Source organism: Brachyistius frenatus, unplaced genomic scaffold (assembly GCF_029030835.1).
Source record: "Brachyistius frenatus isolate BFR_SWC_R1_liver_20210118 unplaced genomic scaffold, ASM2903083v1 Contig_2, whole genome shotgun sequence".
Taxonomy (NCBI): Eukaryota; Metazoa; Chordata; class Actinopteri; family Embiotocidae; genus Brachyistius; species Brachyistius frenatus.
The window spans coordinates 9,511,989-9,528,214 of record NW_027210601.1 but is presented as its reverse complement, the minus strand read 5'-3'; the positions used below and the strand labels follow the sequence as shown (position 1 = coordinate 9,528,214).

Below are 16,226 nucleotides of genomic sequence, written 5' to 3'. Positions count from 1 at the left end.
TCACTCAGGTTCCTGCTTTGAAAAAAACCCACTGTGACTGGTTGATTAAACAGCCCAATTAGGACACACATGCCTTTTAAAAGATATTCTTCAGAGCTGCATGATTAGTGGATGAGCAAGGAATTTGCTCAGTTTAAATGGAGGTTGAAAATGTGCGTGCACGTGTATGTGCGAGTGTCTTTATCACGCGCCACAAGTGACGTATGTGCTCAGGGGTCTTTAATAACAGGGGACAGTGTGGTCAGTGGGGAAACAAGGCATGTCTCCTGATGCTGTCCTGAGAGAAGCTGTCAAATATTGCTGTTAACATGTTGATAACAATGATAATCTCAGCACTCCTGATAATGGTGGATCTTGGAGGGGCAGCAGCATCTGACTTCCAGGCCTATGGGAAGTCCACCCGCAGGGATAAAACTTTGCTGAGCAGCAATGACGGCAGACACACCGTGAGGAAACAGCCGCACCAACAGGTAAGAAATATTTGATGAATATTAATCTTATTGGGCAGCTAAGCTCTTTTTTTATTCAACAATTGTTGATCAGCAGAAAACTAACATTTTGGGAGTTGATTCATCATTTCAGACATTGTTCAAGTATAAACCTCTAATTACTGCTGTTTAGAAGTAAACATTTGATCCTTTTACTTGTCTTTTTGCATTTTGGCGAGATAATAAAAGCAATTCAAAGACTCTTTAAAATTATGATAGTCGTTTTTTTTTTTTATTCATTTCTGAAGTTTTATATTTGTAATATAATTTCCTAGAGCCAAAGGTGAGCCTGAAAATATTTGCAAAACAAATGAAAAGCTAATCAGTTTTCAAAGTAATTAACTAAGAAAAAAAAAATCTATAAAAAAAACAATGATCTGATCTGCTGATTTCTTTCCAGATGAAGAGTGAAATCAGCAGGAGTTTAGACCTCGGGAGCTACAGCATACACGTGATCCCTACCGCCAGTAAAGTCAGCCTCCCAACGATCATGAAGCTCTATCCGCCCACTGCCAGACCTCTCCACCTGAACGCCAACATGCCTCTGCGCTTCGGGAGGGAGAGTGAGGGGGATGACGAGGAGCCAAACTCGCCCCCCAACATGCCCCAGAGGTTTGGAAGGTCAAGGAAGGGGATTCGTATGTGTGCAGACTGCCCACAGGTCCGAGAAGCACCGAAGCCAGTGCTGCCTCAAAGATTTGGGAGAAATAGTCCTGGTTACCGCCTTCTTCTGACTCTGGCCACTAAACAGTTATTGAACACCGGTTTGCAATGGTAGGCAACTCATGTCCTTAGTGACGAAACTATGTAACTCCAGTCTTATATTTACCTTTTCCTTCTTAAGCTCTTGGTGGGACTGTCTGTCCCATCATGCAATTATCTATCAGTCTACCGCTGGGCTGCAGTCCTTTTAATGCAAATGGTGTATTTTCTTTCTACAGGGCTGAAGTGTTTGACTTTACGACCAGTTCAGAGGAAGAAGTGGAGATGGAGAAAAAAACCTCAAAAGGATAAAGCGGTTCATACAGGCTGACTATAGAATGTAAACATTCATTGTTTTTACTGTAAAGACAAATGTTTAAAGTTATATATTGAAAAAAAAATTATTTCGTTCATTTAAACAAAGTTATATTATATTATCCTAAACAATGATAATAAAAGTTTCAAATGAGGAGTTTGTGTTTCATTTTCAGATACACGAAATTATTTCATCACCTTTTTTCCACTACATCCACATTTACCTCGGCCTCACACAGATCCAAAGCAAACACAGTGCCTACAATCTCTTACAATAAACAATGAACCACCACCACTGCAATCATATACGCTATCTCTAAACAAGCATCAGGAAGCTGTGATGTGAATCATGACTCACTTGAAGATTATTATTCCCTTATCATGGTGTCATTACCAATAAAACCATCTTATTTTAATGGATTCAATGGGAAAAAAAATATTTAACTAAAGCACTGGCAAACTAGTTTGATTCTTCCAAACATATGATTAAAATTATTTTTCATCAATTTAATCACTTTTTCTTTTTGTCAAGTTATTTTACATTTAATTCTATAAAACTACATATTAGATTATATAATTTTAGACATCTTGATTAGGATAATGGGTTCGTTTTGAGCACTGCAGAGACCATTCAAATCTGAAACTAAAAACAGCTAGACTTGGTTGTGACTATTCATTCATTACAGTGTGTGACCACTAGAGGGAGACAAACACACAGGCTAAATCTCCGCTGACACTTCTCGTCAGTATGGAGTTACAAAATCTTTTACTCCATCTCCTCCAGCGGCAGTAAATAAACTTGCAAGTGTCCTGGAAACTGGCACCTTTATCTGTCTACCGTTCACATGAGCCACAGTTCCTCGATGTGTCCCTCAATATGTTGAACAAGTATTGTCTCACAAAACAGTAAAGCGTACGAGGTGTCGTGAGCATGGATCTCTTCAAATCTGAGACGTCATATAATCCCTGGGTCCGAGAAAGATAAAGTACCGGCATTTCCTGTAAGCAGTGACACCCACAAGCCAGAGGGCTGTAGAGCTGGGGCGTATCTAGAGGTCTGGCATGTCCTGTTAAGGCTCCACCATATTCAGCTGCATCGTGTTCTGGCGGCGACACGGCCTAAACTCCACCGTTGTAGACGGTACTTGACATGTATCGCAGAATATTTATAATTTAACAGAAACATATGAAGTAACGGATGCTATCAAGCAAAAGGCATTTGCTACCAGCATAGATATTACTGACGTAGTGTTTTGTCGCTATTTTATTGACTAAAAGTAGACATGACAGCTAACCAGAGCTGTCAACGTTTTCACACACAGAATTGTTTTGTTGAGAAACATTTGGAAATGTTGTTTCGCCATTTAGTACTTGTGCTTGTGTTTCATCAGGGGCGGCCGAGTGTATACCGATCAAAAACGGCGGCATTTAATGCAATAAAACTTCACGGTTAAACCTCTTACACGGCACAATTTTTACAGCGTTGGCTTGTTATTGCATGTGTTTGTTTTGTTTTACATTCCTGGTCATGAAGGTGAACAGGAGCTACGTTCAGTTTAAGCGAGCAGAGAACAGAACAAACACTCGCGGGGGGGAATAACATGGAAAACATAAACATTTCTGGTCCTCCGTAAACCTTCCTGTGAACAGCGAAATACCAAAACACAGTATCTCCGTCTTCTATATCTTTAACATCATCTTTATGTTCTCACTGTAGCTAGTTCAATCTGGACTGTTGTTTTCCCATCTCATTTTCTCCTCCTCTTTTGTGACCTTTGACCTGCTTTGACCTCGGCTGGATGGAGCCTTTCTGCACGGGCCTTGCCCCCCCCCTCCCCCCGCCCCCTCTAATGGTTATATTGAAAACTGCAATTTTGATCTTGCCGTTGAATTTGATTGTTTTCTGGTAAATTAACGGTGGTTAATTCACCTATTCAAAAATATGCAAAGATGAATTAGATAAGCGCAACAGAGCTGACATAGTGACGGCTGCTGATGTCTCGATCGCTCGGGGGTAAAAGCGACTTCCACTGCTTTAATTGCTTCAAAGAGTCCCATTATGATATAACGTAGTTAGTTATTTGTCTTTCCCATGTTATGCAGCTCCATCATGGCAGAAATAGAAAATAGAAAAATTGCTCTTCATACATGGTTGTTTTCTAAGCCAATTTTCAACACTGATACTGTATTGAATTTTCTGATTTCCCGTGATAGCCCGCCCTCCTCCTCCTTTCTACTCCAATATATTTCTTTAAACAGGACGTTTGACACGGTGGATACCTATATAAGCGTTTAAAAAAAAAAAAAAAAGCCTGAAACACAGTTAAAGATTAAACTCTTCAGAAGTTTTGGTTTCTGACGTCATATAAAATGCAGTGAAACTTGGTCACGTTTCAGATGTGTATAATTTGTTAACAGCTCCTTCTCACATTCATTTCACACAAACTTTACCTGCCTTTGGAGATGGGTGTGACTCACATCCTGCGTCACACTGTAGTCAACGCGAATCAGCCGCTCCCTTTCGAAATGCGAGATATTTTGCTCTGAAGTTCAAATCCGGAACAACTAGAAACTGCCAGACGACAACTTATCAAACAACAACGAAAATTTGTTTTACAAAAAAAAAAAAATCGAACAAGTGTGATTTTTAAAAGGGGAAACAACTTCTGCCTGGAGGTAAACTACGCAATCCCGTCTGACGGTAAGAAAATGCCTTTGGTGTGATTGTTGTTTTGGATAACTACTTTACAGACAGCGATCTTTTTCCACCAACACAACAAACAGTGAATTACTGTTCCTGCTATATATAACAAACAGACCTATTTCGGTGCGTTTTATTCGAACGTGTGTAGTTCAAGCAGCATTGTTGGTGTGGTTGCCTGAACTAACATAACCCTTGTCTCATAACTTAACCACAGTTTTTACCCAGTCCGTGCGTCCTGGGCTGTCGGAACATTTCCCCACTCACTTCCCATATTGCTGACTGTTTGCTGTCATCTCCTCCCAGTAGGTCGGTGATGGGGGACATTCAGAAAGGGAAGAAGGTCTTTGTCCAGAAATGTTCCCAGTGTCACACAGTGGAGGAGGGGGGGCGCCACAAGGTAGGACCCAACCTGTGGGGGCTGTTTGGAAGGAAGACAGGGCAGGCATCTGGCTTCTCCTATACACATGCCAACATCAATAAAGGTATGGATCACTGATGTGTACAACACCTGCGAAGATAAATCATTTATTGATGAAAAATTATAAGTATAAAATGTTTTCTGTATGATTAACTTAATTGTAACAGGTTTTTTTCTAATAGAGAGTGGAGAAGCCAGAGACTAACATTTTTAACGTACACACACTGTCAAATCTTAAGTTCCAGTAAAGTTTATGATGTGTTAAAACTCATTTACCGAACTAAGGTGTGGGTTTTATTTATTGTATTGATGTCAATGGAAAATTTGCTTTTGTATAAGCTTTTTCCTCCCGCCCATCTGTGTCAGTATTCCTGCTGTAGTGCTGAGAAGTAGCTTGGCTCTTTAGTTTTCTAGACCTGACAGTCAGGGCAGCAGGTCTGAACAGGTAGGACAGCATTGACAATCTGACTCTGAGCTCTGCGCTGACATGAGGCAATAAAACCTTAACACAGTAATGAGAAGTGTCTTAATGCAGATTAGTCATACAAGTAAGATCATTTTCATGAAAACATACTGCTTACATTTCATGTGTTTGTGTTTGCTTTTGTATAGGTATCATATGGGATGAAGAAACTCTGAATGTCTATCTCGAAAATCCAAAGAAATACATTCCAGGTACCAAGATGATCTTCAGTGGGATCAGGAAGAAAAAGGAAAGAAAAGATATTATTGCCTATTTAAAGGACGCCACCTCCTAACGTACTGGTGATGCAGAACACAGACATTCAGCTGTGGATGGAAACATTACACTGTATATTTATGGAAAACAACAATGTGTGTTGTAATTTTGAATAGTTTTTCCAATTGTATCACAACCTTTGGTTATAATACAACTTTTACTGCCGCTCTGTTTTGTGTACAGAAGGCTGTTTTTAATCATGATATGAGTCAGCCTTCCTGCAGCTTTTCCAGGCACTTCTCAGTCAAGGCTTCTTAAAGAGGCAGCGTTTCTGTGGGGTTTTATTGTTTTCCTAAAACTTGAAACTACACACTTTAACTCTTACCACACTGTTGATCACTGTTTGTGTTGTACTTTTTCTATTATATTGTATTTACTGCTTGTTAAGTCTTCTGTTTACATGTCTGAAAATGTCTAGACATTTTTTTAAAGCTATTTTTTAATCATCTTTTTAAGCCATTGGGTGTTACAGTCTTTTTAATGTTACAGGGCTGCACTTTAAAATGAGAGTATGTTCTGTATATATTTTCTAAATTCATTGCTAATTGATAAAAGAACCGTGGGGTCAAAAGAATGGTAAACACTTTTTTTTGGTTAAAGTCACATTTACAATTCAGAAGTTTAGTTCAGCATGATTGCCCTGCAGAATAAGAGAAGATGCTAAGTAGCCTATTTACATTTATATTAAAATCTTTTGCTATTAGTTACTATTTTATAACTTCTTGTCATATTTTTCCAGATAAATAAATAAAATACTTCTTTTTTCAAATATTTCTGAGTCCATGTTTCCACAGTGTAATTGAATTGTTTCCTTTCCACTTTAAAATATTATGATCAGTTAATGATGTATTAAGTTTTTTTCTTGATTTATTTAGGCAGTTAAACAAGCCATTTATTGTCTGAAATGTCTGTACCTTCATAAAATCACTTTTGTAAGATCATGAATGAAGACCAACATCAAGAACACGATTCTAAGAGACATAAATGCAGTTTTATATAAATATATTTAAAAAAAAGAATACATCAATACAGTTATTGTTTGAAGGACACACAGTACTTCACATGATGTTAGGCTTTGCATCAGAAATTAAGGCTAGTGTTGTCTCAATCCACCTAAACATCTTAATACTACCTCATAGATTAATTTCACCTTTTATTACCACATACACAGGTTAAAAATATAAGATATTTATGAAACTTTCAGGATGGTAAACAAAGATGTGTGATGATATGTATTGATGTTATTTCTGACATGGATTAAAACATCCAGCAGAGGGCGCCATTCCTCTGCGGAAGAGACCATCAGCACCAGTGTGGGCAAGAAACGTGCCAGACCAGTGCTCACGCAGGCTTTAAGTGTCAGACCCTTCCCAGTTATCCAGCCAGCTGTCCTGAAGTCGATTCAGTTGGTATAGGAGTGAATGCACCTCTGATGCAGACCCGCTGGGACTGAACTGCCACCGCTGTGTTGACTCCACTCAAGTGGCCTCTGCTGGGCATTATAGCGCCGGTAAAAATAATTTAAAAAAAAAAAAAAAAAAAAAAAAAGGTCCTCCCTCTACAATTGTGTTGTTATTGACCGGCAGAGGGAAAGACGCAAGTCGATAAGTGGATCAGATTTATTAGCTACGGTAATGTCAGAGGAACCACGGTCTCTGGAGCTGCACACCGCGCATTTCATTTAGGTGAGAGGAGCGCTAGACAACGTGTCTACAAGTGCAGCAAAATCTCAAGTGGAAGGTAAGGTTGGATCCTGTGCATCAAAAGCCAATGCTTGTGAAGGAAATTGCTTCAATGTTAAGCTGTTGGATCACTAGGACAGGTTGTACTTTTCAATAGATACAGGAAAAAGGTGTAGAGCCAATGAAGATAAGTGAACACGATTCAGCATCTTTTCTGCAAATCAGAATCCTTGTAACCTTTGTCACTGATTTGCATTCACCACATGAAATATGAGCACACTAAAAATGTTTGTGTGAATGAACCTGTGACAACCTTACTATTGTTGACATGACTTCAGTCAGCAAGTGGCCACCCCTTGGTCTAATTCTGGCTCAGAGGGGGTTGGTGCACGGCTGGAATTACAGCGGTGGCTGCATCTGCTGCAGTGTGGAGCTGCAACAAGTTTATTACGCTATAAGAAGAGAGAGGGGGGAGGTGAGGAGACTTTGGTCGACTGAAGTGATGAAATAGTGACACCCTCAAGAGGGAGTAAGGAAAAGTGACAGATGCTAGTGACTGCATTAAGCTCAGGAAACAGAAATAGTCTGTGTGTGTTTTAGAAAGAAAACCAGCAGCATGGACCTGGTGAAAATTGCTGTGTCCTTTCACCTTCTTCTGTGTCCTGCGTGGGTCTTGTCCCGTCACTCTTACATGGACAGCATCCTCTCAGCCCACTCAGGTAAGATACACGGTGGTGTGTGAGCCTGTGTTGACTGCCAGTGCTGTACTGATGGTTACATAACATGTGGAGAACATGCCACATGTCACCGCTCTGTTATTCATTGTGGCAGGCAGTCAGTGATGCCTGCTGCTCTCCGTCTTCCCCTCAGCCCTCAGGTTTCTGGACGTGCCGATGAGGTTTGACCCGTGTTGTCTCATGTCACCTCCTCCGCCACCGCTCTTCCCTCCTCCGCCTCAGCTTTGGAAGCGGGGCAGCCCTGTAGGTCTCTACAAACACAACTTCCTCTACACACATTTTACTGCCCGCGATAGGCCACTGATTGAAAACGTATTGGATTTTGTGTTGCAGGATGGTCTCAGCATTTTAGAACCAAGTGTTTTTGGAGGACAGGTGCAGGAAAAAGAAAAGCCTTTGACCCCGGGCTGTTCACCTGGACTTCCAGGACCTCCGGGACCACATGGTCCAGAGGTAAGGCCTTGTTTCAAAATAAGATATTACACAATTTTGTTAACCTTACATTTGCTTTTTAGTCTGATTAAATCATAGGACATCCATCATACTGTGTAATCAGGCTGCTGTAGCCATTTTAAGACAGTAGATGGAAATATTGTTAAGCAAGCGTAGAAATAAAAGCAAATGACCTTTTTAGTATCGATCTCTCTACCATTCTTAATATGGGATATGTGAGCTGTATATAAATTTGGTGTCATTTTTCAGGGTCCTGGTGGATTACCTGGCATAAGAGGACCAAATGGGGAGAAGGTGTGTGTTTTTTTGTGAGTTACGTCTCTAATGGCGTTTTCTATAGAAGCATTTCTGGGTGTCCTTGTGTCCTCTCTGCTCTAATGAGCGCTGCCTCTCCTCTGCCTTCATTTGTCCTCCTCCAGGGAGAAATTGGACGTCCAGGGTCAAAGGTGAGCTGCTTTTCCTCTCCTGCATGTCTTTGCTCATCTCTCTCTGGTCCGTCTCTCTGTGTCCTTGGAATAATAGGATCAGGATTTCTCCCCCTCTCTGCCTCTCATGTCCCCTCATTCTCTGTGATGTGATTTGTCTATTGATGTGCTCAGAATATCCTCTGCAGCTGCTAAATGGGTAATGCTACATTAGTCTCAGTAGCCGGTGTGACCATGTAGCAAAGCTTGATCCCATCTCTGGATGTCTCCCGTCATCCTCGCACTCTTCACCTCTCTATGATTCCCCCTCTTCTTCCTCTCTGCTCTCCTTCCCTTGGCCTGGCTCCATTAGCTCTTGTGCTGGACTCTAGTCCTGCTGATCCAGCCTCTTCAGCACTCCACTTCTGCACTTTAATCTCCCTAAGTGCTTTTGCTCTCCATGATAAATCACTGAACACACACACAGAGCATGTCCGCGGTGTCTCTACAGGCTGCGGTTTTAATGACAGGCAGTTAAATGAGAGCAAGCTGCTAGGATGGCAGCAGCTCTGCAATACTTGTCCAGGTGTCACAGTGATGTGAGGCTGTTGCATAACATATTTGGCTCTTCTTGGAGGGAACTGGCTACAGGGTGAGATCAATTAAGGCTGCATTCCTGTGCACTAATTAGCAACTCTAAGTGGCACTGTTGAAGTTTGGCTCATAGTTCTTACTCCGATAGTAGAGTAAGAAAACTTAAGAGGTCAGTTTGACAAGATACTGGCAAAACATGCAAGTAATACGTTATATTTAAGAGAACAAGGTAGAAACTTATTGGGGAAGAATATCACACTCTGAACACTGAAAACTAATTTTAGTCTGTTGCAAAATCCTTCATGCAATTTAAAGCAAGAAGCAAGCTGTTTCAGATTCACAGCACTTTTGCACCAAGTTTAACGAAGATGGAGCACAAAATGCATCGATGAGTTCCAGCACTGATGTTTGTGTCTCTGTAGGGTCGTACCGGAGCGCCAGGCCTTCCAGGGAAACAAGGACTCCCAGGATGGCCTGGTCCAGAGGGACCCGAGGTAAGTGTCGTGGCTCTTCCTCCAGGTACAGACACATTTTTGGGTACTGTTGGCTCCTGATATGGCACGTGATACATTAAATACATCTCGGTCTTACACATATTTGTATGGCATGTCATTAATACAGTGGTAGAAAGTCATAGTTTTATTTTTTTATTAGGGTGAGAAGGGTGACCCAGGACTCATGGGTTTACCTGGACTGAGGGGACCACCGGGAACAAAGGTTAGTCCCATCTTTACATCATGTGCACAATAATGCAGACTACACAATAGACTCTGATCTGCTCTTACTTTCCTTGTCTATTTTTTCAGGGTTTACCTGGATACAAAGGAGAGAAGGTAAGCTCAGACTGACATGTTCCATAGTACCTGTTGTTAGTACAAAACTGTGATATCCTACATTTTTATCTGTCTTCATTTCTAAAAGGGGGCTCATGGGGATCCTGGCTCAGCAGGACCAAAAGGAGACAAGGTTTGAAATGTTTCTGAAATTATTTGGGACCGGGTTATAGTGTGTAACTACATTCAGCCCATTTATTCTTGGCACTGACAATGAGCACCTTAACTCATGCTATGTTCTAATGGACCTGATAATTTAATGAGGGTGTAAAATCCCTGACAACAGCTTCTACAAATATTGGTTAAAATCCAAAGTGGTTCATAAGAGCTCTCAGGTCTTTACATTTGAGTCGCTTTAAAAATATCTTTGTTTTAGAGCCATATTAAATTAATATTACACTTCTCTCATGTCAAGCTCCTATTTTGTCTCTGTTTAGGGTTCCATCGGTATGCCTGGGATGCTCGGGCAGAAGGTAAGAATAGTTTAAGAATGACGACACTTTGGCGAGGTTTGATTTAATCTGATTATTCCTTCTCTTTGCTCCTCTCTCAGGGAGAGCAGGGACCAAAGGGAGGACAAGGAGTCTCAGGGAAACGAGGACCAACCGGGCGCCCAGGGAAGAGAGGCAAACAGGTAGAGGAAAAAAAGACAAGCAAGAATAATGCACAAGTACACAAGTTGTTTAGTTTCATCTTACATATCTTAGTGTGTGTGTGTGTGTGTGTGTGTGTGTGTGTGTGTGTGTGTGTGTGTGTGTGTGTGTGTGTGTGTGTGTGTGTGTGTGTACTTGACACAAATTAGGACCAGATCTGAGTGTAACATGCATCAGATGATTCACACTTTTCAAACACATCCTGACAGCTATCACTTAACTGACACTCGAGACACTCAACGTTACCTCCAGCTCTAAGTTTAGATTCCCAGAGGAGAGTTGTGGTCTATAGCTACACATTTAAATATACACACACAATATGCACAGATGGCAGTGACATGTAGGCAACCTTAAGTGTATTCTCAATGTTGCCTGGTTTGCACAGGGAATGAAGGGCCATACTGGAGCTCCTGGAATAATGGGTCCCTCCGGACCCCCTGGACCTACCGGCCACCCTGGGCCACCGGGTCCTCCTGCCTCAGGTACAATAACTCTCAGACATAGCACACACAGTCATAACCAATCAGCCTCGAGTTCATGTATTGGGCATGTGTGGTTATCCAACTAAATGTCACACACTTTTTTTGCAGGTCTCTATCTAGTTGGGGAAAAAGGGGAGAAAGGTCTTCCAGGTCCATCAGGTCGTTGTGACTGCGACGCCACTCCTGGAGCAAATCAGGCCCCTTTTGGAAGTTACACACAACGGCGTGCCCCCGATAGAGTCACTGCAGTAAGACCCTGGTCCTTCACAATACAATATTTCAATATCCACACTACATTTGTGTCATTAATGGAGCGACGCCTGCGAGCAAGTTCAGGCTCGAGCTTCTCCGCTCTGCATCATGTGACATGCCTCATACTCCATAATCATCTGACATACACAGCCTCCAAATCTGGCGGTTTATTAAAGCTGGAAAATGTCCTATCTCACCCTTTCTGTCTGTCAATGACACTGCTGCCCTGCATCAGTGCTGCTGCCAGTTCACAAAGCCCCACCAACACCCCAGCATTCACCTGCAGGCTCCTTTTCAACGTTTGAAATGTTGCAATAAACATTTCCAACGTGAGTTTTCGGATTTAACTGAATTAATACTCATCTGCTTTCACTGCTCTTTTTATGTGTGTGTGTGTGTGTGTGTGTGTGTGTGTGTGTGTGTGTGTGTGTGTGTGTGTGTGTGTGTGTGTGTGTGTGTGTGTGTAGATATTTGTGGTCAACAGTGAGGAGGAGATGGGCCGTCTACATTTAGACAATGCAATAGCATTCAGGAAGGATCAGAGAATGCTGTACTTTAAAGATAAAGATGGATGGCAGCCCTTACAGGTAGGAACATTCAATGTGTGCATTTGCAACACTGCGCTGTAACATTGAACAAACTGAGGAAGACAGATGATATGCAGTTGAAAGCGCTCAAAAAAGCTTGACTTAAGTTTCTTTTTGGTCTGTCAGGGTGACATTTAGTTGAAAACTGTTTTTAGATACCTACCATACTGTATGTACTAGGTTACTTTTCTACCTAATAATGCCTAGCTTTAGCTTAAATGCTTTGACCTCTTTACTGCAAACCACCAGATCCAAAATGACTGGATTATAACGCTTAGTACTTGAAATGCTAAGTCAGCGCTTGTTCTTACACTTCTTTTAGCCCTTCCAGACGTTCCAGTCCACAGAGACAGTCTCGGACCGAGTTGGCGTGTGTGGGGACGGGAAGGTGCAGGCCCAGCACGGAGAAGAGTGTGACGATGGGAACCAGATCGTCACCGATGCTTGTCTCAGTGAGTTGCATGCCTCTCATGCTCACTTACATGGCCAGTGATGTAGAGCTAAAAAAAAAAAAAAAATCCAGCTCTTCAGTCAGCTACTCTGATAATACAAGCATATATAAATTGCATTTAAAACACCTCCAGATTAACTAGACATCCCTTTCTGTAATGCAGTATCCTGCTTATTTATTTGTTAGTCTAAATAAACAGAATAGTCTCTAACTACAAAGTGCAGTGGATCATTTTCTTTTTGCTGCACACCACCATGCTATCACACCAAACTGCTAATGAGATTCCCTGCAGAGCATAACTAGAGTACACCACAGAGTCTCAGCCCACATGGCACAGGATAAAAGCACTAAGCACTGTGAAACCTTTCCTTGATCTTGCATTAATCTCACCCTCGCTCTCGCCCTGCCATTCTCTCACTACCCTCTACTTCTGTTCAATTAAATTAGCAGGAAAATGCTGTGATGGCAGCTCTGAAACAGACTGCAGTGCCAAAGAAATAAGTAACGTTTCTCGTCTCCCCTCCCTCCCTCTGCAACCATACTCATCGTCCTCACTTTGTCACTCCAGACTGCAAGTGGGCCTACTGTGGAGATGGCTACAGGCATGAAGGCATGGAGGAGTGCGATGGAAAGGACTTTGGCTATCAGACCTGCAAATCCTATCTTCCTGGGTATGTTCTAATGATAATAAAAGACTTTAGGATGTCCAGATAGCACAATGTGGCTCCTTTTAAACCAGCAGCACCCATCTGGGGATTTTAAAGGTCATTTTAATGAACTACTGTACTTTTACTGTAATGTCTCTGAACCCATCCAGAGATGATGGTGCATTATCTTGCAAAAAACACACCACTCAGCATTCTTTACATTTATGCTGAGAGAAGGGGTTTGACATTCTGGGAAATACACACATTCACTTTTATGCTTAGAGTAAGATGAGAGATCAACCCCACACTCATATGCAGCTGATTGTCTGAGTTTACCATAATGACTTGTTAAAGGTAACAAATCAGTTTTTTTTGGTTGCTAGATAAACAGCAGAGCCTCAAGGAGTTTACTGGCACAGCCAACCAATCATTATATCTCATAACTCCCTGTAAAACCAAAAGTTGTGTGTATTTGGTTTTTTTTGTACAAGATATATACCATTTTAATTAGTGAGCATTTGGGGTAGTACCTTCAGACATTCATGCTACTTTTTCCCTTCTGTTTCAAGTCTTTATGCTAAGCTTGTTAATTGCTTCCCTAAATTTAAGATGAGTGGTAGCAAGCATCTCATCTAATTGTGCTAAAAACTGTTTATTGTCCAGACCGATGAAATATTTTTTCAGATGACAGTTCAATATTTGGGGGAAAAAATGCTTCTTGTTACTGGGAGCAAGCCTTTTTCCTCTCCAAAGGTAACAAAAGCTATCTACTAAGACATGCAAGGATTTTATGGAAATGTTATGGGTTGGATCTGGGGCAGGACTTCTGTATCTTACTTAAAACAGAATACAACATGTTAACAGTGAACTATAGAGGTGCAGGTAGGCAGATTTTCTTTCTTTTTTTTAACCCTGCTGGCTGCAGCTTCATATTTATCAGAGCGGTATTGATCTTCTCATCTAATTGTCGGTAAGAACATCAATAAGTGCATTTCCTAAAAGTAATCCTTAGATAAAGAGAAATGAAACCGTAAGTTTGCTGCATAACTTGGGTGCTGTCTAACAGGAATTGAAACCCAGATGCACAACATTGATGCAAGAGGTTTAGGTAAATACAAAGCTTTACTTAAAAAGCAAACAGTAAACCCACAACAGAAAACAGTTTGGCAGAAAAGTCTAAACTAGTTCCACCCAACAAGACTATGGTCATGAGGACTTGCTATGAAGACTGTTGACTGACAATGCAACAACTGGTAATGCTGACAGGGAGTATATATATACTACATTGATCAGGTGAGGTGGGCGTGGCATGCAGGAGATTGAACACAGAAAGAGACATAAGAAACACTGTGGACCTCTAGTGGGCAGAGTGGGGAACCTCTGGTGAGTGGAGGGAGTGGTACAGGGTGTTAAGCAGAGAGGCAGGAGCAGACGCTGGGGACTTCAAGGCAAACAGAAAGGGAGAAACCAGACCCTGACACTGGGTGTAAATATAACTATATATACTGTAATGCATTTAATTGCACTTGTCACAAACCACTTTCCATGTCTTCTGCAGATCCTTTGGGCAGCTCAGATGCACCGACTCTTGCCTCATCGATTCTACGGGCTGCAAGTACTTCACCTGAATCCAAAAATGGCCACGGTGGATCTTTGCGATTCCTCTTTCTGATCAAGGGGATTATACTTCAGATTTCTACTGAAGTCTCACCCCTTAAAAAATAACTGCGAGAGTACTAAAGGGAAGCTCTTGTGCCCGCTCTGAGCCATGAAAAGTCATGGGAGTCAACTTTAAATTGACTGCCCAGCTCCTTGCTACTGTCACACCATCGACTGCAGCACTGTTATGGACACTGAAGATGGTGGGAAACATGTTTAATGATTTAATGATTGTATCATATGAAATACTTACAATGTGTATGACTTGCTGACTGTTACTGCAGAAATAAGCTGTGTTCTAAAGTCCTTTTTATTAAGAAAGAGAAAAAAGCCTTTTTCAGAAAGGCAGTAATATTATAGATTCTATATGTTCTGTAGTATGCAAATCAGGGGTGTGTAAATGTGTTTATTCCTGTGCAATGTATTACACAACATATATTTATGAAGTGCAACGCAGTGTTATTGCATGCAAATGTGTTGCAGTGGACAACAGCCTGCTTTAACCAGTGCTGTAAATGTACGTGCCAAAGTGAGGCCCTCTAGAAATGAATGTACAAAAAATCTGACAGAAGGAAAATGAATGTCATATTGTTACAATAACAAAAAAATATATACCTGTGATTATTGCAGCAGCATGAAATTACATCAAAAATGAATCCATTAAAATGTGATTAATTGAGAATCTACCAGCATGGCTGTAAATTTTATAAAACAATAAAGATTAGGTCTACTCTTCAAAGTCCTCACTGAATGGGTGCATTCGACTTTATGGATTTAAGGACTTGCAACGTTGCATGATGGTTAGAAGTTTTGTCCGACTTTAGCCGAGGCTACAAAACCTCAAGATGTCACATGATATTAAAACCTCGCAGGAGCGACGCGGCTGCAGATTTCTGAGTCAGGCGCTGCAGCTGCTCTTCTCCAGCTGCACTGGGTCAGAACCTCCTCTGTGATGACACTCTGTCCTGATAGGTTTCAAGTTTCACCGACATGTATGATGTGACGTTTCTTTTTAATTCTAAGACCTTCAGAGCAGTTATCTCCTGTAATTATCTTTCCTAATTTATTGATCTGCTCCTTCTGTTGCTCAGATTTTACATCTGGACACAGACACACTGTAAACGAGGTTGTTTCCATTAAACTTACTTAGATTTGATTTAATGTGTCCAACACTGATGTAAACTGTGTGTGGTCTGTACATTTTAGAGAGCAACAAATCTGGGTGAATAAACTGTCAGCTTTTGTAAGGACCTCACTGTGTTCAGAGTCCTGATGTGACTTATGTTGGTATTTGTTTAAAAAATTTCCCCTCGGGGATTAATAAAGTATATACCTACCTACCTACCTACCTATTTGGAGCTATATATTAATAATTGAAATAAGCTTAAGTGAAAATGAAAGGCAAACACCTCGAGATCAGCCCTTG

At 41.2% G+C, this 16,226-nt stretch overlaps 3 protein-coding genes across 5 annotated transcripts; all 3 read left to right on the top strand.

Moving 5' to 3' along the window:
• The first annotated feature begins 293 nt into the window (after positions 1-293).
• On the top strand, positions 294-1,582 carry npvf (neuropeptide VF precursor). The gene is made up of 3 exons (XM_069700276.1): positions 294-470; positions 889-1,262; positions 1,430-1,582. Exons 1-3 carry the CDS (start codon positions 309-311, stop codon positions 1,500-1,502), a joined length of 609 nt encoding a protein of 202 aa, XP_069556377.1. The 5' UTR covers positions 294-308; the 3' UTR covers positions 1,503-1,582.
• A 2,465-nt stretch (positions 1,583-4,047) lies between these two features.
• LOC138621899 (cytochrome c iso-1/iso-2-like) lies at positions 4,048-6,129 on the top strand. 2 transcript variants are annotated; one of them, XM_069700253.1, is made up of 3 exons: positions 4,048-4,206; positions 4,516-4,691; positions 5,240-6,129. In XM_069700253.1, the coding sequence occupies exons 2-3, from the start codon at positions 4,523-4,525 to the stop codon at positions 5,383-5,385; spliced, it is 315 nt and encodes a 104-aa protein (XP_069556354.1). In that variant the 5' UTR covers positions 4,048-4,206; positions 4,516-4,522; the 3' UTR covers positions 5,386-6,129. The 2 variants fall into 2 exon arrangements, with proteins under 2 accessions (XP_069556354.1, XP_069556363.1); XM_069700262.1 differs by having other exon boundaries at positions 4,513-4,691.
• A 581-nt stretch (positions 6,130-6,710) lies between these two features.
• Positions 6,711-16,017, top strand: LOC138621036 (acetylcholinesterase collagenic tail peptide-like). Of its 2 annotated transcripts, XM_069698783.1 has the most exons (18): positions 6,711-7,106; positions 7,649-7,767; positions 7,919-8,028; positions 8,119-8,238; positions 8,488-8,532; positions 8,658-8,684; positions 9,659-9,730; positions 9,891-9,953; positions 10,043-10,069; positions 10,158-10,202; positions 10,507-10,542; positions 10,623-10,703; positions 11,108-11,204; positions 11,313-11,452; positions 11,924-12,043; positions 12,366-12,495; positions 13,063-13,165; positions 14,700-16,017. In XM_069698783.1, exons 2-18 carry the CDS (start codon positions 7,665-7,667, stop codon positions 14,767-14,769), a joined length of 1,389 nt encoding a protein of 462 aa, XP_069554884.1. In that variant the 5' UTR covers positions 6,711-7,106; positions 7,649-7,664; the 3' UTR covers positions 14,770-16,017. The 2 variants fall into 2 exon arrangements, with proteins under 2 accessions (XP_069554884.1, XP_069554875.1); XM_069698774.1 differs by having other exon boundaries at positions 7,919-8,238.
• Positions 16,018-16,226: the final 209 nt, after the last annotated feature.